This window comes from Acomys minous (assembly GCF_964271855.1).
Source record: "Acomys minous genome assembly, chromosome: 11".
NCBI lineage: Eukaryota > Metazoa > Chordata > Mammalia > Rodentia > Muridae > Acomys > Acomys minous.
In genome coordinates this window covers 59,879,153-59,898,565 of record NC_140492.1, presented here as the reverse complement: position 1 = coordinate 59,898,565, position 19,413 = coordinate 59,879,153, and the positions used below count along the sequence as shown (strand labels likewise).

Sequence of the window (19,413 nt, the reverse complement as noted above, 5' to 3'; positions counted from 1 at the left end):
TGCTATACTGTTGCTAGTAGAGTTGGATATGGTGCAGCATTTTGTAATGAGGATTCTGCCTGAGAAGCATTAGTCATTTAAAAGTGGTTGTCTCTAAATTTGATTCTAGGCCCTTCTGGATAGTACTAGACTGCCTGGGAAATTGAATCAGCTTCTGTTTGATGAGTAATAAGTCAGAGAAGTGGTGGTGGGGAGCAGCTATGTAGCCCACCGATAATGAAGAAGCCAGTTTTTCACCTTCTCTTTTATTTAATATGTTGTTGCATAACTAGCATTTTAGAGCAGTATGAATGAGCACATATAATCCCTCTCCTACATTTTAAAGCTGTAAAAAAGAAATCTAAAAGAAAAGAACCGACCCAGCATGAGGCTAGTTTTGGACAAGTCTGTCTTTGGATATCAGACTTAACATTGAGTTTATAGTTCTGCCTAGTAAGCCTGCTAGAATCTTACACATTTCTCTGTGTATGTTTTCTTCTTTGGTCCTTCTTAAAAATTACTTTTCTTTGGATAATTTTCTTTACCATTTCTTTCTTTAGTTGAGCTATTGTCTGCTATAATGATAGTTCATCCTGTGGTCTGTTTCAGATGCAGTTTGAAAATGTCTGTAGTTATTGCTGTGGTTCAGATAAATGAGTTGCCTCTGAAATAAGTTGCCTGTCATGGCAGAGGGAGGGCCCTGGGTCAACCCCTAGCCTAGACATGGGGACGAGGGCCTGCTCCTCAGAAGAAGGGTGAAGAGAAAAAGGTTTATTGCTGGTCGTTATTGAAGGAACTAAGAAGAGCAGCATCCTGCAGGCAAGAGCTGATGCAGAGGCCACAGAGGAATGCTGCTTACTGGTTTTCTCAACCTGCTTTCTTATAGAACCCAGGACCACAGCTCAGAGGTAGCACCACCCACAATAGGCTGGGCCCTCCCCCATCAATCATTGATTAAGAAAATTCCCTGCAGCGGGATCTTACGGAGATGTTTTCTCAGTTGAGGTTCTTTCCTTTCAGATAACTCTAGTTTGTGCATGACATTTATGTAACACTAGCCAGCACAAATGATATTGAGTCATTGTATGAGCTGAGTAGAAATTATAGCTTAGTGTAGAGTGCTTGCCTGGCATGCATGAGGCCTCTTAGGTTTGATCACCAACACTGAGGAAAAAAGATTTTAGAAACATATTTTTATAAGTATGTGAAACACTGAATGCTATGTGCAGGCCTAGTTTCTTCACCACTTAAACTATATAGACATGTTGAAGGCACAAGTGAATGGAGGAGTGGGCACGTTCAAATAAGCACTGTTAAATGTGGTTAGTTTGGAAAATGTGTGAGAAAGAGTAGGATCACATGGTGTTCCCTGTAGGAAATACTCAAGTAATGTTAAAATTCATACCCATTCATAGACGGACTCTTATGAGGAGCACCGGGATATGTTCATCAATTTCTTCTTCTTCTCCTCCTCCTCCTCCTCCTCCTTCTTCTTCTTCTTCTTCTAATGGGGAAATGTATATGCTGAATTTGTGATGTCTGTTATTAGGAACTACTGATTTTGTGTAAATGACTTGATAGATGTTAGTCTCAAGATGTACATAGTTTAAAACACACTGACAGATAGGAGAACCCTGAAACGTTTAGAGGCTTGTTTCTGGGGGTGCTGTAGGAGTAGGGAATGACTACCTTATTAGCCACTCATTCTTGCTTCTTTTGGATGGGAAGCTTGGCTAAGTGATTGTTGACTTGACCTCTTCTTTAATTCATGTTTGTAGCTGTGAAGACTTTGGAGCACACTGACCCAAATTCAAACAAATGCAAAAAGACACTTCTATTTAACTACAAATTGAAAGATGACCTGGAAATCAAGGCTATTTTGCCTTACACAAGACTTGAGTTATTATTAGCTCATACACTAAATCTTGGATAGGCAGTCTTTTTCTGATAAACACGTCATATCAATATGGTCTTGCCTCTTTTACTTAATGTTTATTTTTGCAAGAAGTATTTGAGATTGAATCATTTTCTACAGGTACTTTTCTGTTTTCTCTTAGTGATGTAAATCTTTGCATTTTAAGGCATCTGGCCAATTTCTTTGTCTTATTGTTTATTTACAGTTGGCAAGAGGTGTTAATCTTGCCAAATCCTTGCTAGTTAACCTTACACTTTTTATTACCTTTTTTCTAATATAGTAAAATTAAGTTCAATATAGTATATTTTTAAAGTGATGTCTTATTAATTTATTTTTTTAATGTCTGCCTTTTACTTTGAACATACACCTAGTGAGATGTTTAGGATAATCTTTGTTTAAAAACTGTTTCAAGGGCAAGGGTCTCCATCCTCTCCTCCCTGGCCCACCCCAGTGCTGATGGTTAGTCAGGGGTTGGTTTGCTTGTGTGTGCAAGGCATTTTACTTATGATGGCAGCCTCTCCTCTTCCTTTTTCTTTTCTTTTCTTTCTTTCTTTCTTTCTTTTTTTTTTTTTTTTTTTGAATCAAGATTTCTCAGTGTAGCCTTGGCTGTCCTAGATTCACTTTGTAGACCAGACTGGCCTCAAACTTACATAGATCCACTGTCTTTGCCTTTTGAGTGCTGGGATTAAAGGTGTGCGTGACCACTTTTTTTTTTTTAAAGAGGTGTTTTGTTTTAATAAAAATAATTCTATTGAATTACTTACAGAAAGTACATGACTTTAAAGACAGGAAGATGAAGTAGGAGAAATTGCCTAATTTACTGGTATATTATTACAGAAAGAATGCACTGTTCTATTTCTAGTATCACATTTTAAGTGGCTGGAAGAACTAAAAGATTAAAAAATGAGACCATAAGGACAAACTTTTCTAAGCCTTTAGGATAAAAGAAACCTTTTTCTTTCTTTTTTAATGTTTCAAGACAGGGTTTCTCTGTGTAGCCCTGGCTGTCCTAGAACTTGATCTGTAGACTAGGCTGGCCTTGAACTCTGAGGTCCTTTCCTCCTGCCTCTGCTTAGGACAAAGGTGTGCACCATTACACCTGGCTAAAGGAAACCTTTGCCAAGGGTTACAAAACAAAAAAGCCACTACAAGCCAACCACTGTGGAGGTTCAGGCTCAGGATGATGATAAGTTTAAGGTCAGCTGGGGAGTCTGACTGTAGAATTTCTTTATGGTCTTCAACTTTGGCTGGATTTTAATTATGGAACTTTTGTATGCACTGGGTGTGCTGGTTCTTGTCTCTGATCCAAGTATTCTGGATGTTAAGGCAGGAATATTTTAAGTTTGAGCCAGCCTGGGCTACCTACTGGGTGAGCCCTTCTCCCAAAACATCATCATCATCATAATCAGCCAATGAACCAACAAAAACAATGAAAAAGAAAAATTTTGCATAGCACATAAGGGATAATTTTCTTTTTTTGTAACCACTTGACCTCAAGAAGCACAGGATACAGTCAGCATTCAGTAGGAAAGTGAGCAGGAAACCTCACATTAAAAAAATGCAAACTAAACTGACAAGGCATATTTTCAGATAATTAGCTCATTAAAGATTAGCTAAGTGGGCACACAGAAACTCATGTGGTTGGTAGAGGAGGAGGGTACACTTGCACAGTAATATTGAGACAACAGTATATAATCCTGTGGCTAGTATGTGACACAGACTTATTTTCTCATAAAATAGTGATCATTGCAGTATTCCATGTAATATTAATAAATACAATAGATGAAGCAGTCTGAATGATTAGCAGAAAGGATCTAGATTAAAAACATACTGGGTCAGTGACATAGCCTAATGGATAAAGGCGACTTCTCAGGACCCACAGGGAAAGAGCTGATGTGCACAGGTTGTCCACTGATCTGCATGCGTGCTGTGGTATTGTGCTCATATTTGCGTGTATATACATGAACCCAAAATAAAAATTTTAAAGTAACTAAAACATTTTACTGTAGCTATTTTAAGCTAAATATTTAAGCTAAAAATTAAGCTAAAATAAACACAAATACAAATTCTATATGTTAGCTTGTTGTGGTGCATGCCTATAATCCCAGTACTTGAGGAGGCAGAGGAAGACAGGTATCTGTGAGTTTGAGGCCAGTTTTGCCTACATAGCAAGTCCAGGACAGCCAAGCCTACACAGAGAAACCCAGTCAAATAAATAAATAAATAGATAAATAAAATACTTTATGTCTATGCTGGTTCTCAACTTGATTTTAGTTACTATATTTTGACTTTATGATAGTGTGAAAGTGATAGAATTCAGTAGAAACCATATTTCAGATTTTTTTTGTTTTTTGAGACAGGGTTTCTCTGTGTAGCCTTGGCTGTCCTGGACTTGCTTTGTAGACCTGGCCGACCTCGAATTCACAGCGATCCACCTGCCTCTGCCTCCCGAGTGCTGGGATTAAAGACGTGCGCCACCATGCCCGGCTTCATACTTAAGATTTTGAATATTGATCTTTTCCACACAGTGGCTCACAATCATCAGTAACTTTATTTCCAGGGGCTCTTACGCCTCCTGACCTCTGGATATCAGGTATTTTGGCTTTGAGTGAAAACTCAGCCTGGTAAGGAGCTCTACCACTGAGCTGTAACCCCGCCTCCAAGACTTACAAACCTCCCCCCCCCCCCCATCAGCCGTGCAGCCATATGCTGCATTGTCAGAGTATCATGTTTTCAGTTTATGATGGGTTACTAAAATAGAATTCCGTTGTCAGAGTATCAAGCAAGTTCTATGCCATGGAGTGTGACTATAGAAAGAAAGCAGGTTAGCGTCTGAAGGCATAGGCCATCTTCCAGCACTGCTGTCTTACTGGGCCTGGTACCTGTAGGCTCACGCCTCCAGCCCTTCAGAGCTGCTCCAAGCAGGAGAACTATCTAAGCAGTGTGGGAAGGTAATTTCTTTTTCACCTTAGGGTTTGTTTGTTTGTTTGAACTAGAAATTGTGGAGGCAGGACAGTTACAAGCACATATGGACTATTAAAGCTTAGCGCGTTCTGAAGGTTGACTTAGTGTATTAGAGAACTCTTACATGCGTGGGGCAAGGTAGAGCTCCTTAGTGCTGATTTGTTTGGTTGTTTTTAATTTTCTTGTCATTAAAGAGATTAAAAAGTAATAAGCTCCTTTTTGTATGTTAGTTCGTTTTTTTTTTTAAAGTCTTGGATTTATGTATTTGTTTTGAGTGTTTTGCTTACATGTATGTATGTGCACCACACTTGTGCCTGATGCCCACAGAGATCAGGACGTGTCAGATCCCCATACTGAAACCACACTTAGTCCTGTCTGGTATCCTGCCTATTAGAAATTGTTCTTTTATTCTTGATACTATGTGAATTCTGGGTACTGACACTCCACCTCCTGGTTTTGGATAGGCCCCCCCCCCCCCATGTATGTCTTTGCTGATCAAGATGACGAGAGCTAACCTGGGGACTAGGAGGGAGCCCCGCCCATCTTTGGAGCTCTTCCTCTGCAGTTCCTTTCTTTCTGCTTACTCTTACCATGAATTTTGGCCACATCACACTGAATTTTTATGTAGGCCTCTTACATATTACTGGCCTGTGTTTAGTTGTCCTCTTCCTTTGCCGTTGCCTCCAAGGTTTGGCTGGACAGTTGCAGGGCTCATCTTCTGTCTGCTCTCCTAGAGGTGTATTGCTTTGAACTGCCTCTTTTAGTACCTGAATATTCTTTCCTTACATATGTCCAGGATTCTTGTCTTAGTTGTTTAAGGTGGATCATTTTGTTCTTTATTATTTGTCATGGCTAAAAGCAGTTGCCTGCATATTTTGAAGTGGTGCTGTTTATCTTTCGTGCATAAATATTAGGTGAGGTACTGTCCTTCCCAAATGCTTATATTAAGACCTTTTTAAGTTTTTCATATTACAAGGTAGCTTCTAAATTATTTCAGAGAGTAAATGACTGGAAAGGAACACATTGATTTAAAATGCCCCTAGTTAATGTCAGTTTGAGTGTTGATTGATACAGTATATGCAGTATTTAGTATAGATTACATGATCATTCCTGAGTATGAGATGCAATATCAAGCTTTGTTGGAAGATAATTAAGTGCATTGAAAAGGTAGTACAGTTACATCATAGACATTGCAAATGCACAACTACTGTCCAAATAGGGAAAATAGATGCACTAAAAATGGGTACTAGTAGGAAATTGGGTAAATGGTCCGGTGACATTTTCATTTAAAAAAAAAAGTAACATCTCATGGAGTTTAGATTACATAAAACTGCTGTTTAAAGTTAATAGATTTGCCGCGCGCGTGCGCGCGTGTGTGTGTTTGTGTGTGTGTTGGGAGGTGAGTATGCAGGCACACATGCACTTATGTGTTGAAGTCAGAAGACCCTCTTTGGTATTGTTACTCATTAGCTGTGTTTGAGGCAGGGGGCTTTGGTTGGCCTGCGCTACTGCTTTAGCTAAGCTGGCTGGCCCCCAGGCCGAGGTCTTGTCTCTGCTTGTCTCCCAGTACTGGAATTACGAGCATGAGCTGCACACTGGCTTTATTTACTGTTTCAACATTTAAATGTGGGTTCTGAGCATTAACCCTAGGTCCTTGTGCTTACAAGGCAAGCACTTTATCAATTGAGCCATCTCTCCAGCCCAAACTTGATTAGTCAAGAGTGGATTAGTTATATGGATGACGCTAATGTCTAGGCTGAATGTAGAGTCCAACTAAAATTATTTCCTAAAATGTGAATGTTGTTAAATATGTATCAAGCTGACTTAAATTTAAACTTGGTTATTTGTCTATTTAAATCTATATTCCTACAAGTTTATAATTGAGTTGGCAAAAGTATTTCAGGGGTTTTCTTGGAAAAATGAAGTGTCTCATTTTCAGAATCAATTCAGTATGTCAGTTTTGTAATTGCCTACAGTTTAGATGTTAGAAAGGCTGCTCAGTCATCAACACATCCTAAGCCACGGTGACATTGTGGTCCCAATATGCTAACATATGCTAACATACGCTAACATATAGGTGCTGGGTGTGAAGCAGTAGGTGCAGGAGATGTTTTGTCGTTTTGCCCTTGTTGGAACTTAGACTCTATTAAATATAAAAAGTATGACAAGTTATACTTTATAATTTATAAAACACTGTGTGTTTTAAAAAAGGGAAAACTGAGTTGTCCCTGTGCCCCTCACCAGGAAAGAAAACAACTGGTTATACAGCTTATTTTTGGGTTGAACCATGCTTTTGATTTGTTGTTAGGAGGTCTGTCTTACTGAGGAAGACCTCCCCTCTCTGGGCAAGACTATTCTAGGCATCTTAAAATTTTCATGAGAGAAATTTCAGAACAGTAAGAAAGAAACCAATAAATTCTTCTCCTACTTTCACAAAATGCAATGCCCGGTCAGTACTTGAATATTACATATGCTGTTTTTAATATTCTGCTTTAAAAAATGATATATTTTATTAATGGGACCAAAATTGCAGATAATACTCTTCCTTAGTTTATGTTTTCATAGGGAGGTCAGAAGCTTCTGAAACTGAAAGGCTCTTGGCATCTGTGTCTTTTCTTTTCTCTGTTAGCCTGTGTAACTCTGTTCTTGATGATCTGAGAGCCAGACATAATTGAGAAAAGTTAGATGAATTCTGGGTTTAAAAAAGTACTTACTGAGGAGTTTGAAATGGTACAGTTATAACTGCTTCTCTCTGGCGCTTCCTCCCTGTGCCCAAGGGACAAGGAATTGGGTGAAGTGGATTTAGTAATGCAATAAAGTAAAATTACAGCTTTATTGTAAAATGTTATTTATTTTGGTAAAGAGAGAAAATGGAAGTTTTAGTGATACTTTACATTAATGCTTTGTTCTTCCTGCTCCCCTTCTTAAAAATAACACTTGGAATATTCCATTCATTACTGCCGAGAAAATCATCACTTTGCAGGCTGCAGTTGCAGAAATGGTTTAGTGGAAGAAGTGTTTGCTTGCGTTTTCTAGTGATTTTTCTTCTTTTTTCTTTCTTTCTTTCTTTTTCTTTTTCTTTTTCTTTTTTTTTTTTTTTTTTGTGGTGGTTCTTTGAATATCCAAACTATAGCAAACAAGGAGAAATAGATTTAAATTTGTGTTGGGGAAACCTTGTGGGACATTTTATCAAATGATTCCCTGGCAACACACCCTGAAAAGAGGGCTTAATGAGGTAGCGTCTGAAGCAGCAGTGGGCTCTCTCGGAGTCAACCCGCCAAGTTCCTCAGTGTTCTGTTGGATAATTTCAAGTTCTTCAGAGACATATTACATAAAGAAGATTGTAGGGCACGTGATGCATTCTGGCTTCTTATATTTCAGATAGTAGAAAAATTGCTAGCTCTAAGAATGGATCCTGGCGAGATCGTGGCACTGTCATAACTTTCCATCTATGATTTTATCTAACAGCTTTTTTATTTGAAATTTTTTGTTATTGTTGAAGTAGGCCATCTGAATAGCTTTGCTTTATGTATAAAATACTGTCATGGTATAATAATGGATTGCCTGTGCATTGTAACCACAAAGGTAAGATGCAGTATGACTTCCTGTGTTCATTCTCTGAGCTGTAACCATCGTTAGAGGCTTGACAACAGATGCTTGAATCTACGAGATGCATTGTTAGCAAAGGCAGTAGTTTGAAATGTATTTCAGGTAGATAAAAATGGGGTTTTAAGCTGATTTTTTTTTCTCTGATATTTACAGGAAGCTCTCCTCCTAACAGCATAGGTCTGGAGAGCTTTGATATGCTTAAGTCTTGTATTTTCTCAGAGTTCTTCTCTTCCACTTGGGCATGTCGTGTTGCTGAAAGTGTAGCTCCTTTTGCAAACAGTTTCTGGATTCTCCCTTTTTAAACAGCAGGGCTCTCCTGTGCTGTTAGATAGACGCTGGTCTGGACTGAGAGCCCTTGAGCTTGTTCAGGCACTTTTGAAGTACTTTAAAAGCCTGCTTTGCTTTTTGTCCTGAGTCTACTATGCCTCACTTAGTCTCTAAGCAGACTACTTTGTTTTCTCAGTACCGGTCTGTGGACCTTATGGGACTGTGCGGTTATATGTTCAGGTACTTGCATTTAAACTGCAGATTTCGGTTTTCACAACAGGAAATATTTTGGTTTTTAATTCTACATACTAATGTCACATAGTGATTTTTAGACATAACTATTGAGATTTGAAGATTGTGTTTAGTGATAAAAGAACAAGTATTTCTGAAAGCAGGCTATTATTATTTCTGTGTAATGAATTAGTTCTCAGAAGTGGGAAAACTGATGGTATTGAGTTTTGTTTTTCATTGCATTCACAGCTGTGGTTCAGCTGCCAGTGTGCCTATGAGGTGGGCTTGTCCTCGGCTATAAGAGGACAAGCTTCTCCATGACTTGTTTGTTTGTGAGTTTTTTGGGTTTTGCTGCTGCTGCTGCTGCTGCTGCTGCTGCTGCTGCTGCTGCTGCTTCTTCTTCTTCTTCTTCTTCTTCTTCTTCTTCTTCTTCTTCTTTTTATTTTTATTTTTTTATCTATGTTTGGCTTTCTCCTGTGAATTACCTTGTGTAATTTCATTTAGTTAAATTTCTTCTAATATTATAGCAAAGTTATTTGATACATCTTTTTAGTCTTTATTTGATAGAATTAGATTTATTTTTGCACCCACCTTTTCTTAAGCAAAAGAGAATGACTTTTTTTTTATTGTCTAAAAAACATTGGCTATAATCACTGTCCTTAAAGCATTTATAAATTATTATGTAACTGTGAAAACAAAAATAGGAAAATATGTAGGTTGGAAATTAGGAAGCATAAAACATTATTTGTAGTTTTGAAAATGCTAAATTAGATTCATTTGTTCTATGATTAGAAATAAGCACTTTGAACATTTTTGATCAATTGCTACAGCCAGATGAGTAAAAAAAAAATGTTCCTGCTCAGTTGAAGGCTTCAGTGCACCCTCCCTACCCCTTCCTGTCTTCCTGTCCTCCTGTCCTCCTGTCCTCCTGTCCTCCTGTCCTCCTGTCCTCCTGTCCTCCTGTCCTCCTGTCCTCCTGTCCTAGGTCCCTTCTGATTTTTGGAGAGCTTTATGGCTTCTAAAGATCTGACAGTTGATACAGTTCTATCATGGTAATACTAAAACACCTCAAGTAAAAATTGTTCATCATCCGCCTCCCCTTTCTCCCACTTGTGTAGGCAGAGTGCACTAGGTAGGCACGTTGCATCATTGCTACCATGGATACCCTTAAGAACAGGCATGTGGGTTGAGCTAAAGCAATGGTGATTAGCTTTTTAGTCCCCCCATAACTATAATAACTATATGTTCTTCACAATGAAGACTTATTTTAAAATGCTTTCAAATGACTAGGTAGTGAGATGAGATGACTAAATCTTCACTGTTACTGAATTGCTAAATCTTCCCTCCATCTACAGTAGTATAATTGGCATTTACTAATTTAAGACAGTCATAAATAACCATACGTTCCTCTTCTGATTAATACATTCCTTAAAAGGAACTGAGTTGGGTTTCCTCCTCCCAGAGTTGGGAGTTAGACCTGGGACCGTGCATATGTCAGGCAGGTGCTCTACCACTGAGCCACATACCGAGCCCTGATTAATACATTTGAAACAGAAATGTAGTGGACTTGAAAGCATGCTTCCTCTTGAATTAAAAAAAAAAAAAAAGTTCTGCGTTTAAACACTTTCCAAGGGAAAAGAGCACTTACAATATTGTTTCTGGTTAGTTTTACATATATTAATGTAGAATATATGTTATTTAATCAGCGTAGCTAAAATATTTTCTTGTGTGTTTCCCGTATAATGTCTTAGAAGACAGGGAATTTTCTCCTTGAGAGTTCTTGGGTTCTTAACTAGCCACTTTATAAATATATCAGTGTGGAGTTAATACTAGGGCCTAGGTAGAGAAATAGAGTTTTATCAGGTTCATAATGACTGTAAGAATGTTAGTTGTTAGCCTGCTAGATTTAAGGAGTACTTCAGGAATATTCCTAAATAGGTTTTTTTTTGTTTATAGTTTAAAGTGCTATGTGTCAGCTGCAATTCAGGGCATTTACAGTCTTATCCATGGAGGATTTTATCTGATCAGCAACTTCGGGGAGGAAATAAGAGAGGAGGTGCTAACAGGTGTAACTTTTAGTATTAGGATTTCTTGTAGTAGGATCCTATCTTTTCCCACCTTTTGTTACACTAATTTTCCATCATTTCAGTACAAAGGGTCTTCTTAGGTCATCTGATAAGCTGAGAGGTGGCAGAGAAGAGAACTGAAAATTTTACTTAGCATTTTATTTTATGCATATTGGCTTTTCCCTGTGCTTGAGTTTGTGCAGTGCCCAAGGAAGCCAGAAAAGGGAATGGGATACTTTGGAACTGGAATTACAGACAGTTGTTAACTAGGTGCTGGGAATTGAACCCAGAATTCTCTGGAAACTCAGTCAGTACTCTTAACTGCTGAGCTGTTAATACAGTTGTTAATACTTCCTTTATTTAATATGCCAAATCTAGTAGTTAATGTTAGGTGCTGCCAGGATAGTTTGTTGATGCTTTTGGGGTTCCCCCTCCCAAGTAAGAAATTGAAATATGTTTGTTTTAAGAACTGTATCAGGTTTCCATTATTTTTTGTTAATAGGGCTTTTTTCAGTTCATCCAAGGTGTTTCTTTTCTCTTTGAGGTATTTATGCATAGCAAATTACAGGCTTGTGTCCTCCAGGTTTACCCTTGATTGCAGTTTATGGATGCTTCATCAGGGGCTCTACTTATTGTACTGGCTAGATTAATTGTGCTTTTATGAAAGTATGCCTCATTTCCCTCCTAACATACAGTAGATCATGCACTTATATTCTTTATGATTGTGGTGTTTTGTTTTCCATGGTATTTCTGCCTGGCCAAGTGTTCAGTATTAGTAGGTACTAGTAAATACTTGTTATGTGTGGAACTTTGGTCTAGATAACCCAAACCTGAGGCCTAAAAATTTTGTAGTGCGTTTATAGATATTTCAGAAAACTGCCATTAATATTTATTAGGGCTGGAGAGATGGCTCAGTGGTTAAGAATTCTAGTTACTCTTTGAAGGATGTGGGTTTAATTCCCAGCATTCATTTGGTGGCTCACACTGTATGTCAATCCAGTGCCAGGCAAGCCAATATCCTTTTCTGGCTTCTATGGACACCAAGCACACAAGTGGGGCATAGACATACACACAGCCAAAACACACACAAGATAAAATATTGAAAATTACTTACCATTTTGTTTTTTAAAAATAATGAATTCAGACGGATCCAGAAAGTAGATTTTTCCTGTTGTTTCTACTCCTTTTTGTTTTTAAAAAATAATTTAATTTTATGTGCATTGGTGTTTTCCTGACAGCCACGAGCTGCCATGTGGGTGCTGGGAATTGAACCTGGAACCTCTGGGAGAATAGCCAGTGCTTTTAACCACTGAGCCACCTCTCCAGGCCCTCCATTCATTTTTTGTTCATTCTTATTTGGCTACTCCTCACTTAAATACCAGAATGATCCATTGACTATGTGAACATTTTGGGAAACAGAATCCTTTCTCACTTTAGTGCTTTCTGTCTCTGAGATGCAAAATGTCAGTAGCTTCAGCATTGCACAGTAGAACGTCATACAATGATGGAAACATTCTGAAAATAGCACTGCTCTTTCTGCTAGATTGCAAGATGTGGCGAGTTAGACAAAGTAACAGACCATTTAATGTTAAATTTAGTTAGTAGTGTTGGTCTGTAACAACCATTCTTATTCAGCAGCCAGTTTTCACTTTCTGAAAACTTGAATATTTTTAAACATAATTTTTGAGTGATAAGCCCAATGTAAGCAAACAAACAACTAGCTAGATATGGGCACATTGCTGTAATCCCAGCTCCTGAGTGGTAGAGGCAGGAGAATTGCAAGTTCTAGGACAGTCTGGGCTACTTGGCAAGAGCCTGTCTAAAATCAAACAACAAAATCAAAACTGTCATTAAATAACTTAGCCAGGCATTGCCCTCTCTGTTATCTGAGCATCCAGGAAGCAGAGGTAAAGGAAGATTACTGTAAATCAAGGTCATCCTAGTTTACATAGAGTTTTAGGCCAGCCAGGGCTCTCTAGACTCTGCCTTGATGTCTCCCCTCCGCATATTGTATGGCTCTGTCTCTTTTTATTCCTTATCTCTGTGGCTCCTATAGGAAACTGTTGTTTGTTTTTGTCAGTATGTATGTGGAGGCCTAGGTTCTTCCTCAGTCACTTTTCATTTTTTGAGACAGGGTCTCACAGAACCTAATCTTTCTTCAGCCATCAAACCAAAGGATCTTCTGTCTCTAGCGCCCAAGTGCTGGGATCATTGTGCACTCTGCCTTTCTTGCCTGACCCTTTCACATTGGTGCCTGGGCTCTGCCCAGCAAGTGCTTTACCAACTGAGCCGGCTTCCTAGCCTTAGAGACTGTTCTTGTTTGTTCTCTTTTTCCAGGACTTAATACAGTTTTACAAGTAAAAAGAATGTTTTTATCTTTCTCTTATATAGTTAATTGGTAGTGTGTTTTACATTTGTGTGACTTTTCACCCTTTGCTGATTTTACTTAACAAACTTTTCCTCAATAATTTTTAAAAATAAATGATTGTGTTATGTGATTATATTTAAACAAAAGTGGAATTTAGATCCATACCTATTTTAGGTAAAATTCCAGATCTTCAAGATATATGCTAAAGTTTGAATGATGATGTCACCTGCCATTCATGTTAGCCCTTCCTTAATTCATATAATGTATAGATGTTGAGAGTTTCTGCTTTGGGAAATAATTATGTCATGAATGCTTTGACCTCCTGGGATTAATAGTACCCTGATGAAGAGGCTCAAGGCTGAAAGAGTCCCTACTGTCCTCTACCCTTTCTGTCTGTCAGTGAGGAGGATACGGTGTTCTAGAGCATGCCACATCCCTCCTTCAGATACCTGTCCTGCGGGTGTTCTGATACTGTGCCCTCCAACTTCCAGACACACAGGAAATACATTTCAGTTCTTCATTAATTACTTAAGTCTTCGGTATTCTATTCTAGCAACACAAGTGAGCTGAAACAATTATAAATAATGCTTGTAGTGAACAGATTCTTTTTTTTCCCACAGTTAGAAACAGTGCTTCAGTAAGCAGCATTATCATTTTGTGTGTATGAAAGTCTTGTCTGTATATGTGGCATTGTTAGTTAAGAGAAAAATGCACCTTAGTTTGGTTACTTACTGTTACAATAACTCCATAGGAATTGTGCCATTTTGCAAATTTCTTAGCAGTGTATGAGTGAACATTTTTCTGGAAATTACCAAAAGAATTTTCAACTTTTTAACTTTTTTTTGCTGAATAAACAGTGTCATAGAGGTGAAGTTATAATTTGTATTTCTTCAGTGTTTTTAATTAGGTTTATTATACTGTATTAATAGGAGGAGTGGTGACTTTCTTTGTAGTTTGTAAGAACGTTTTTTTTTAAAATCAGAGATTAACCATTGTCTGTGATGTCAGTTGTAGGTTTCACTTCTCTCATATGTTTTGTCATGCCTTAACCATGTCAGGCTTTATATAATGTAATTTAGAATTTGATAAAGTTCTTTATCAAAGAAGATAATTGCTTCTCTGGTTTAGAGTTCTGCTTACTTATTCCTTTCTTTGTTTGAGTAAGGGTTTCATATAGCATGGACTGACCTCAGAGGCATACTTTTCAAGTTCTGCGTTTCCAAGTGTGTGCTGTTACACCTAGCTTCATTTTTTTATATATATACAAAATTTGGACTTTAATAAATTTATTAATAAGCATTTTGCCACTGAGAAGCCCTCCAAAGAAGCAGCATGACATCCTTGGAAATGTTTCTTACCTAGTACAGAGAGGCTAGAGAGCTGAGTAAATTCATCTCTTCTGTATCTTTCCAAACACCAATGTGAATTAGGTATAAAAAGGTTCTGTAGGGCCAGTGAGAAGACTCGGCAGGTAAAAGTGTTGTCATGCAAATCTGACCACCTGAACTTGATTTCCAGAACCCACAGTAGAAGGAGAGAACTAACTCTGAAGTCGCCCCTGCCTTCCATATGTATGCACGCCATGGCTTGTGTCTCCACTCTCTTGCACACAAATAGTAAATAAAAAATACTTAAAAATAAAGCACTGTAGTTTTCCTAGTTCTGAAAAGCTGGGTTTTAAAGTTCTCTAACTAGAGGCCTTAGGGGTTGTTTTTTGTCAATAGGACACAATATGAGAGAGGATTAAAGGCATTTTACCTATTTCCTAAGTTGCTTTTGCATCATGATTTTAGTAATTAACCAGGTGGGGAAAAAAAAATCTATCCTTTGACTAAAAACAAGCTTTTTTTTTTTAAAGCAGGGTCTCAGCTGGGCAGTTCTGGCTGGTCTGGAACTCATTATGCGAAACAACCAGCTTCCTCTAACTCAAAGAGATCTACCTGCTTCTGCCTCTCAAATACTGGGATTAACGGTGTGTGCCACTGCACCTCCGCTTTATAGCAAACATTTATTTCTGGTGCTAACTCGGGTTGGTGTCAGGTGTGTGCTGATGAGGTGGCTCTGCTACTGAGCTACAAACATTCCCAGCAGCTGAAGTAGAAACTCTTGGGCCTGGAGAGATGGCTCAGAGGTTGAAGGCATTTGCTGCTCTACCAGTGGACCTAGGTTGGGTTCCCAGCACCCACAAAGCAGCTCACAATGGTCTGTAACTCCAGTTCCAGAAAATCTGGAACCCTCACATAGACACACACACTGGCAAAGAATCAATGCGCATACAAATAAGCAAATCTTTAAAATAAATTAAAAAAAAAAAAGAAAGAATTCTGATAAGAGGGTGAAGGCAAGAGTGCTAGGATCAGTTATTTGGTATCTTTGGTATGGCTGAGGGATTGGACACAGATGGAATGGGATATTTGTGTGTAATGCATTTTGAAAATCACTTGAAATGTCACTGAATGTTTTCCTGTAGCATTTAAGATGATTTCATTGTTTGGACTTTTTATAATTTAATCAACACTTTTATTTTCCTTAAAATATGCTGCTAAATCTGGGCATAATCACAGTCCTTTTGGTGAAGAATTTCTAATGCAAATGACAAGATTTTTTTTTTTTAGACAAGGTTTCTCTGTGTAGCCTTTGCTGTCCTGGACTCACTTTGTAGACCAGGCTGGCCTTGAACTCACAGAGATATGCCTGCCTCTGCCTCCCTAGTGCTGGGATTAAAGGTGTGTGCTAACCCCACCTGACCTGATAACATTTTCAGTGTTTTGGTAAATATTGCCAAGTGTCCCACAGTTTAATTACCTTCAAGCTGTTTTTTCTATTGAACACCATAACATATATTGATTGTCTTTCTGTTAAATTGTCTACATTTGGGAGAACGCATTATTATTTATTTGAACCACAGTGATTAGGTAATTTTGAACTTTACAGGTTTTGTTGCTGTTTGGTTTTGGGTTTTAGTAACAGGGTCTTACTATTCAGCCCTGGCTTGGAACTCACTAAGTAGACCAGAGTGGCTCCGAGAGATCTGCCTGCCTCTGTTAACCTGGTATTAAAGATGTGTCCTACCATGTGCAGTAGTATGTAGTGTTTCTTACCTCACCCTTAAGTGTCTTAATAGTGCTCATCTGGGTTTGTCTTATTTGTGATCTTCTGAGTTGAAATAAGAGACCTTGTTTTCAAGTACTGACTTTATTTTCTGTTAATCCTTTTATAATTCATTGCAAATGAATAAATAAGGCTTCTTTTTTTCTTACTTTGCCACTTTCACTTTTTAAATTCTTGTTAAATTACTGTTTTTGCTTACGTTACCCAGCAGATGTGGTGCTGGGTAGATGGACTAGGGCTTAAAGAGAATAGGGAGGCTGAGCGCCGCCGGAGGCCGCTGAAGGCCAGTCCTGCATCCAGTGGTCTCGGTGGGGCTTCAGTTCCCCAGTCTGTGACAGGGGAGATAACGTGTTGTACCTTCCTTACAACATGCTAAGGATCGACTCGTGGGACAGTGACTGGCTCATGGTCATTTAAGTAACTTTTATTAAATAGTCTTACTCTGATAATTCCTTTTCTGTCCCTTTATAATTTCTGTCTTTTGCTTTTTAAATGGCTGGGGTGGTGGGTGGGATTTAAATGCAGCCCTATCATCAGAACAGGTCTGAACTTAGAGTAACAGCAGTATAAAAGATGTCAGGTTTAAATCTGCTTCCACTCATGCCTGTTTCTGCTGTCAGCTCTTTTGTCCCTTTTGCTTTGCATCTTAGAGCCAGCTAACCCTGGCCCTCTGTGGCAGTTCCAAATCTCTGGATGTTAAAGGTTTAGGGTTATGATAGAGTACTTCTTCCAGTGTTAGTGTGTGTGTAAGTATCCTATGTGGAGAGAAAAGAAACACCTTTATATGGGGGTTACTGTTTGTCATTCCAGTGTGGACTCAAGTATTTGTTTTAACTGGGTACCTGATGAAATGTCAAGTACTAAATTACATCATTTTTATTTTGCCTGTTTGAAAACTAGGAATACCAAATTTTTATCTATTTGGACAAAGTTTTCATATATACACTAGGATGTGTTTACTTGTAGTAGATTGTATTAAAATTGCATCTCAGCCCAATGCTTTGTAAGGGTTGTGAACTCCTTTTTAAGATTTCATTATTTTAAAAAGTTAAAATGAATAGAAATGCTGCCCCCTACTGTTAACTGACACACAAATGTTCATAATTCGTGAGCCTATAGTAAGATGACAATTTTTTAGTATTTATTATTGCCACCAGATTGAATTTTGATAATATAAAATGTTATTGTGGTGATTTGATTATTTTATTATAATTAAGTTAATATTGACCTCCATGAAATATGTTCTCATATTGGCCTTTGGAAAAACTTTGGTCCTAAAACAAAGTTTTGCTTAGTTACAACTTTGCATTTAATGTAGTTGCTGCATTGATCTTCTTTTGCTTGTGTGACTCAGAGTTTGCAGTGGTAACTGTACACAAACCATATGTAAAGATTTTTCTAAAATAATTATTGTTTCAGTTTATGATTTTGTATTTGAGGTTCCAGAACTTCGATGTTTCAAAATACTTCTGATTTTTGCAATACTTCAGAATTGCAATATTAAGTAAATATCTAAAAGAAGACATTTCTTTAAACATGTTAAAAAAATTTTAACCTGACTTTACAGTTTTCACTGTAAAATGAAAAGATGAGAGATATATCTTAAGATTGCTTTTAGCGTTGTCTTATGGAGTGCCTTCTCCATATAAAGCTCTATATAGAAAATAAGTGTTGGAGACGAAGACTGGCAAACTATGAGCAGTAGGTGAAAGCAGGCCACCCTGGTATTGGTGTCTGGAGGGTGTGCCGAGTTGTACCGGGCTGAAAGAGTGGCTGCTGCGCGTGGCTAGTAGTCTTAACGTGGTCATGGGGTTGCTGGAGTGTTTCTTGACAGAAAAATGAGGTCATTTGCATTGAATCTATTTCAAAAATCTTATATTGGTTTTGTTTTTGTTTTCCTCATGTGTCCTGGATATTAATCCCTTATCAGATGTATAATTTGCAAATACTTTCTCCTGTTCTTTTTGTTGTTGCTTTGGAAACAGGTTCACTGTTGGCTGTGGCTGGTCTATAACTCACTGTGTAGACCAAGGCATCCTGGAACTAGAGATCAGCCTACCTGCCTCTGCCTTCTGAGTACTGTAGCCATCCTCTCCTGTTTGTTGAATTTGCTTTTTGCAAGGTTGATAGATACTATATTGATGCATGAATTAAATTTTTCCTGAGATCCAGTTTGTCTATTTTTTCTTTTCTTGACTGTATTTTTGTTGCCGTATCTGAGGAACAATACAGTTTCTCAGCATTTTATGTTTTGTCCCTTGTTAGTTGTGAGTAAATTTTTTTAAAAAAACATGGTATTAGGTAAAGGTCAAAAAATTTTTTATATATGCATGGGTAGTTTTATACCACTGTAGGTTGGTTGACTGCCTTTTCTAATCAAATGATTTTGACATACTTGTAAAAAATTATTTGACCATGTATTTAAGGGTTTAATGTGGGCTTTCTATATTATTCTATATAGATATATTTTATATATAATTATATATTCTATATTATTCTGGTTAGATATCTGTCTTCAGTATTACTGCTATCAGTTCTGTAAAGCTTTAAAACCAGGTAGTTATTTTATTTTATTTTATTTAATATTTTTTATTTAATTTCAATTTATGTGCGTTGGTGTGAGGGTGTCAGATCTTAGAGTTACAGACAGTTGTGAGCTGCCATGTGGGTGCTGGGAATTGAACCTGGGTCCTTTGGAAGAGCAGGCAGTGCTCTTAACCACTGAGCCATCTCTCCAGCCCCAGGTAGTTATTTTATTTCTCTCTCTCATAGTATCTGTGTGTTTGTATGTATTGTAAACGTATATAGGTGCATGTTCGTGTGTATCTGTGTGGAAGCCAGAGGTTGACACTAGGAGCCTTTCTCTCGCTCTTCTCCTTACTGAATCTCCAGACTCAAAATTG

The 19,413-nt window shown here is 37.9% G+C and overlaps 1 protein-coding gene and 1 long non-coding RNA gene across 16 annotated transcripts in view; one reads left to right on the top strand and one right to left on the bottom strand.

Moving 5' to 3' along the window:
• Window positions 1-19,413, top strand: part of DLG1 (discs large MAGUK scaffold protein 1) — a 192,588-nt gene that overhangs the window by 21,509 nt on the left and 151,666 nt on the right. The window contains exon 1 of one of the 14 annotated variants that reach the window (XM_084800887.1): window positions 8,278-8,443. The exons of 11 other annotated variants lie outside the window; for them this stretch is intronic. In XM_084800887.1, coding sequence (XP_084657013.1) covers window positions 8,414-8,443 — 30 coding nt within the window. In that variant the 5' untranslated portion in view covers window positions 8,278-8,413. Of the gene's footprint in view, window positions 1-8,277; window positions 8,444-19,413 lie in introns of those variants that run through there. 2 more of the 14 variants (XM_084800891.1, XM_084800895.1) reach the window with 2 other exon arrangements.
• The window catches only part of LOC311608432, a 50,586-nt gene that overhangs the window by 18,042 nt on the left and 13,131 nt on the right, over window positions 1-19,413 (bottom strand). The gene's annotated exons all lie outside the window — the stretch shown is intronic.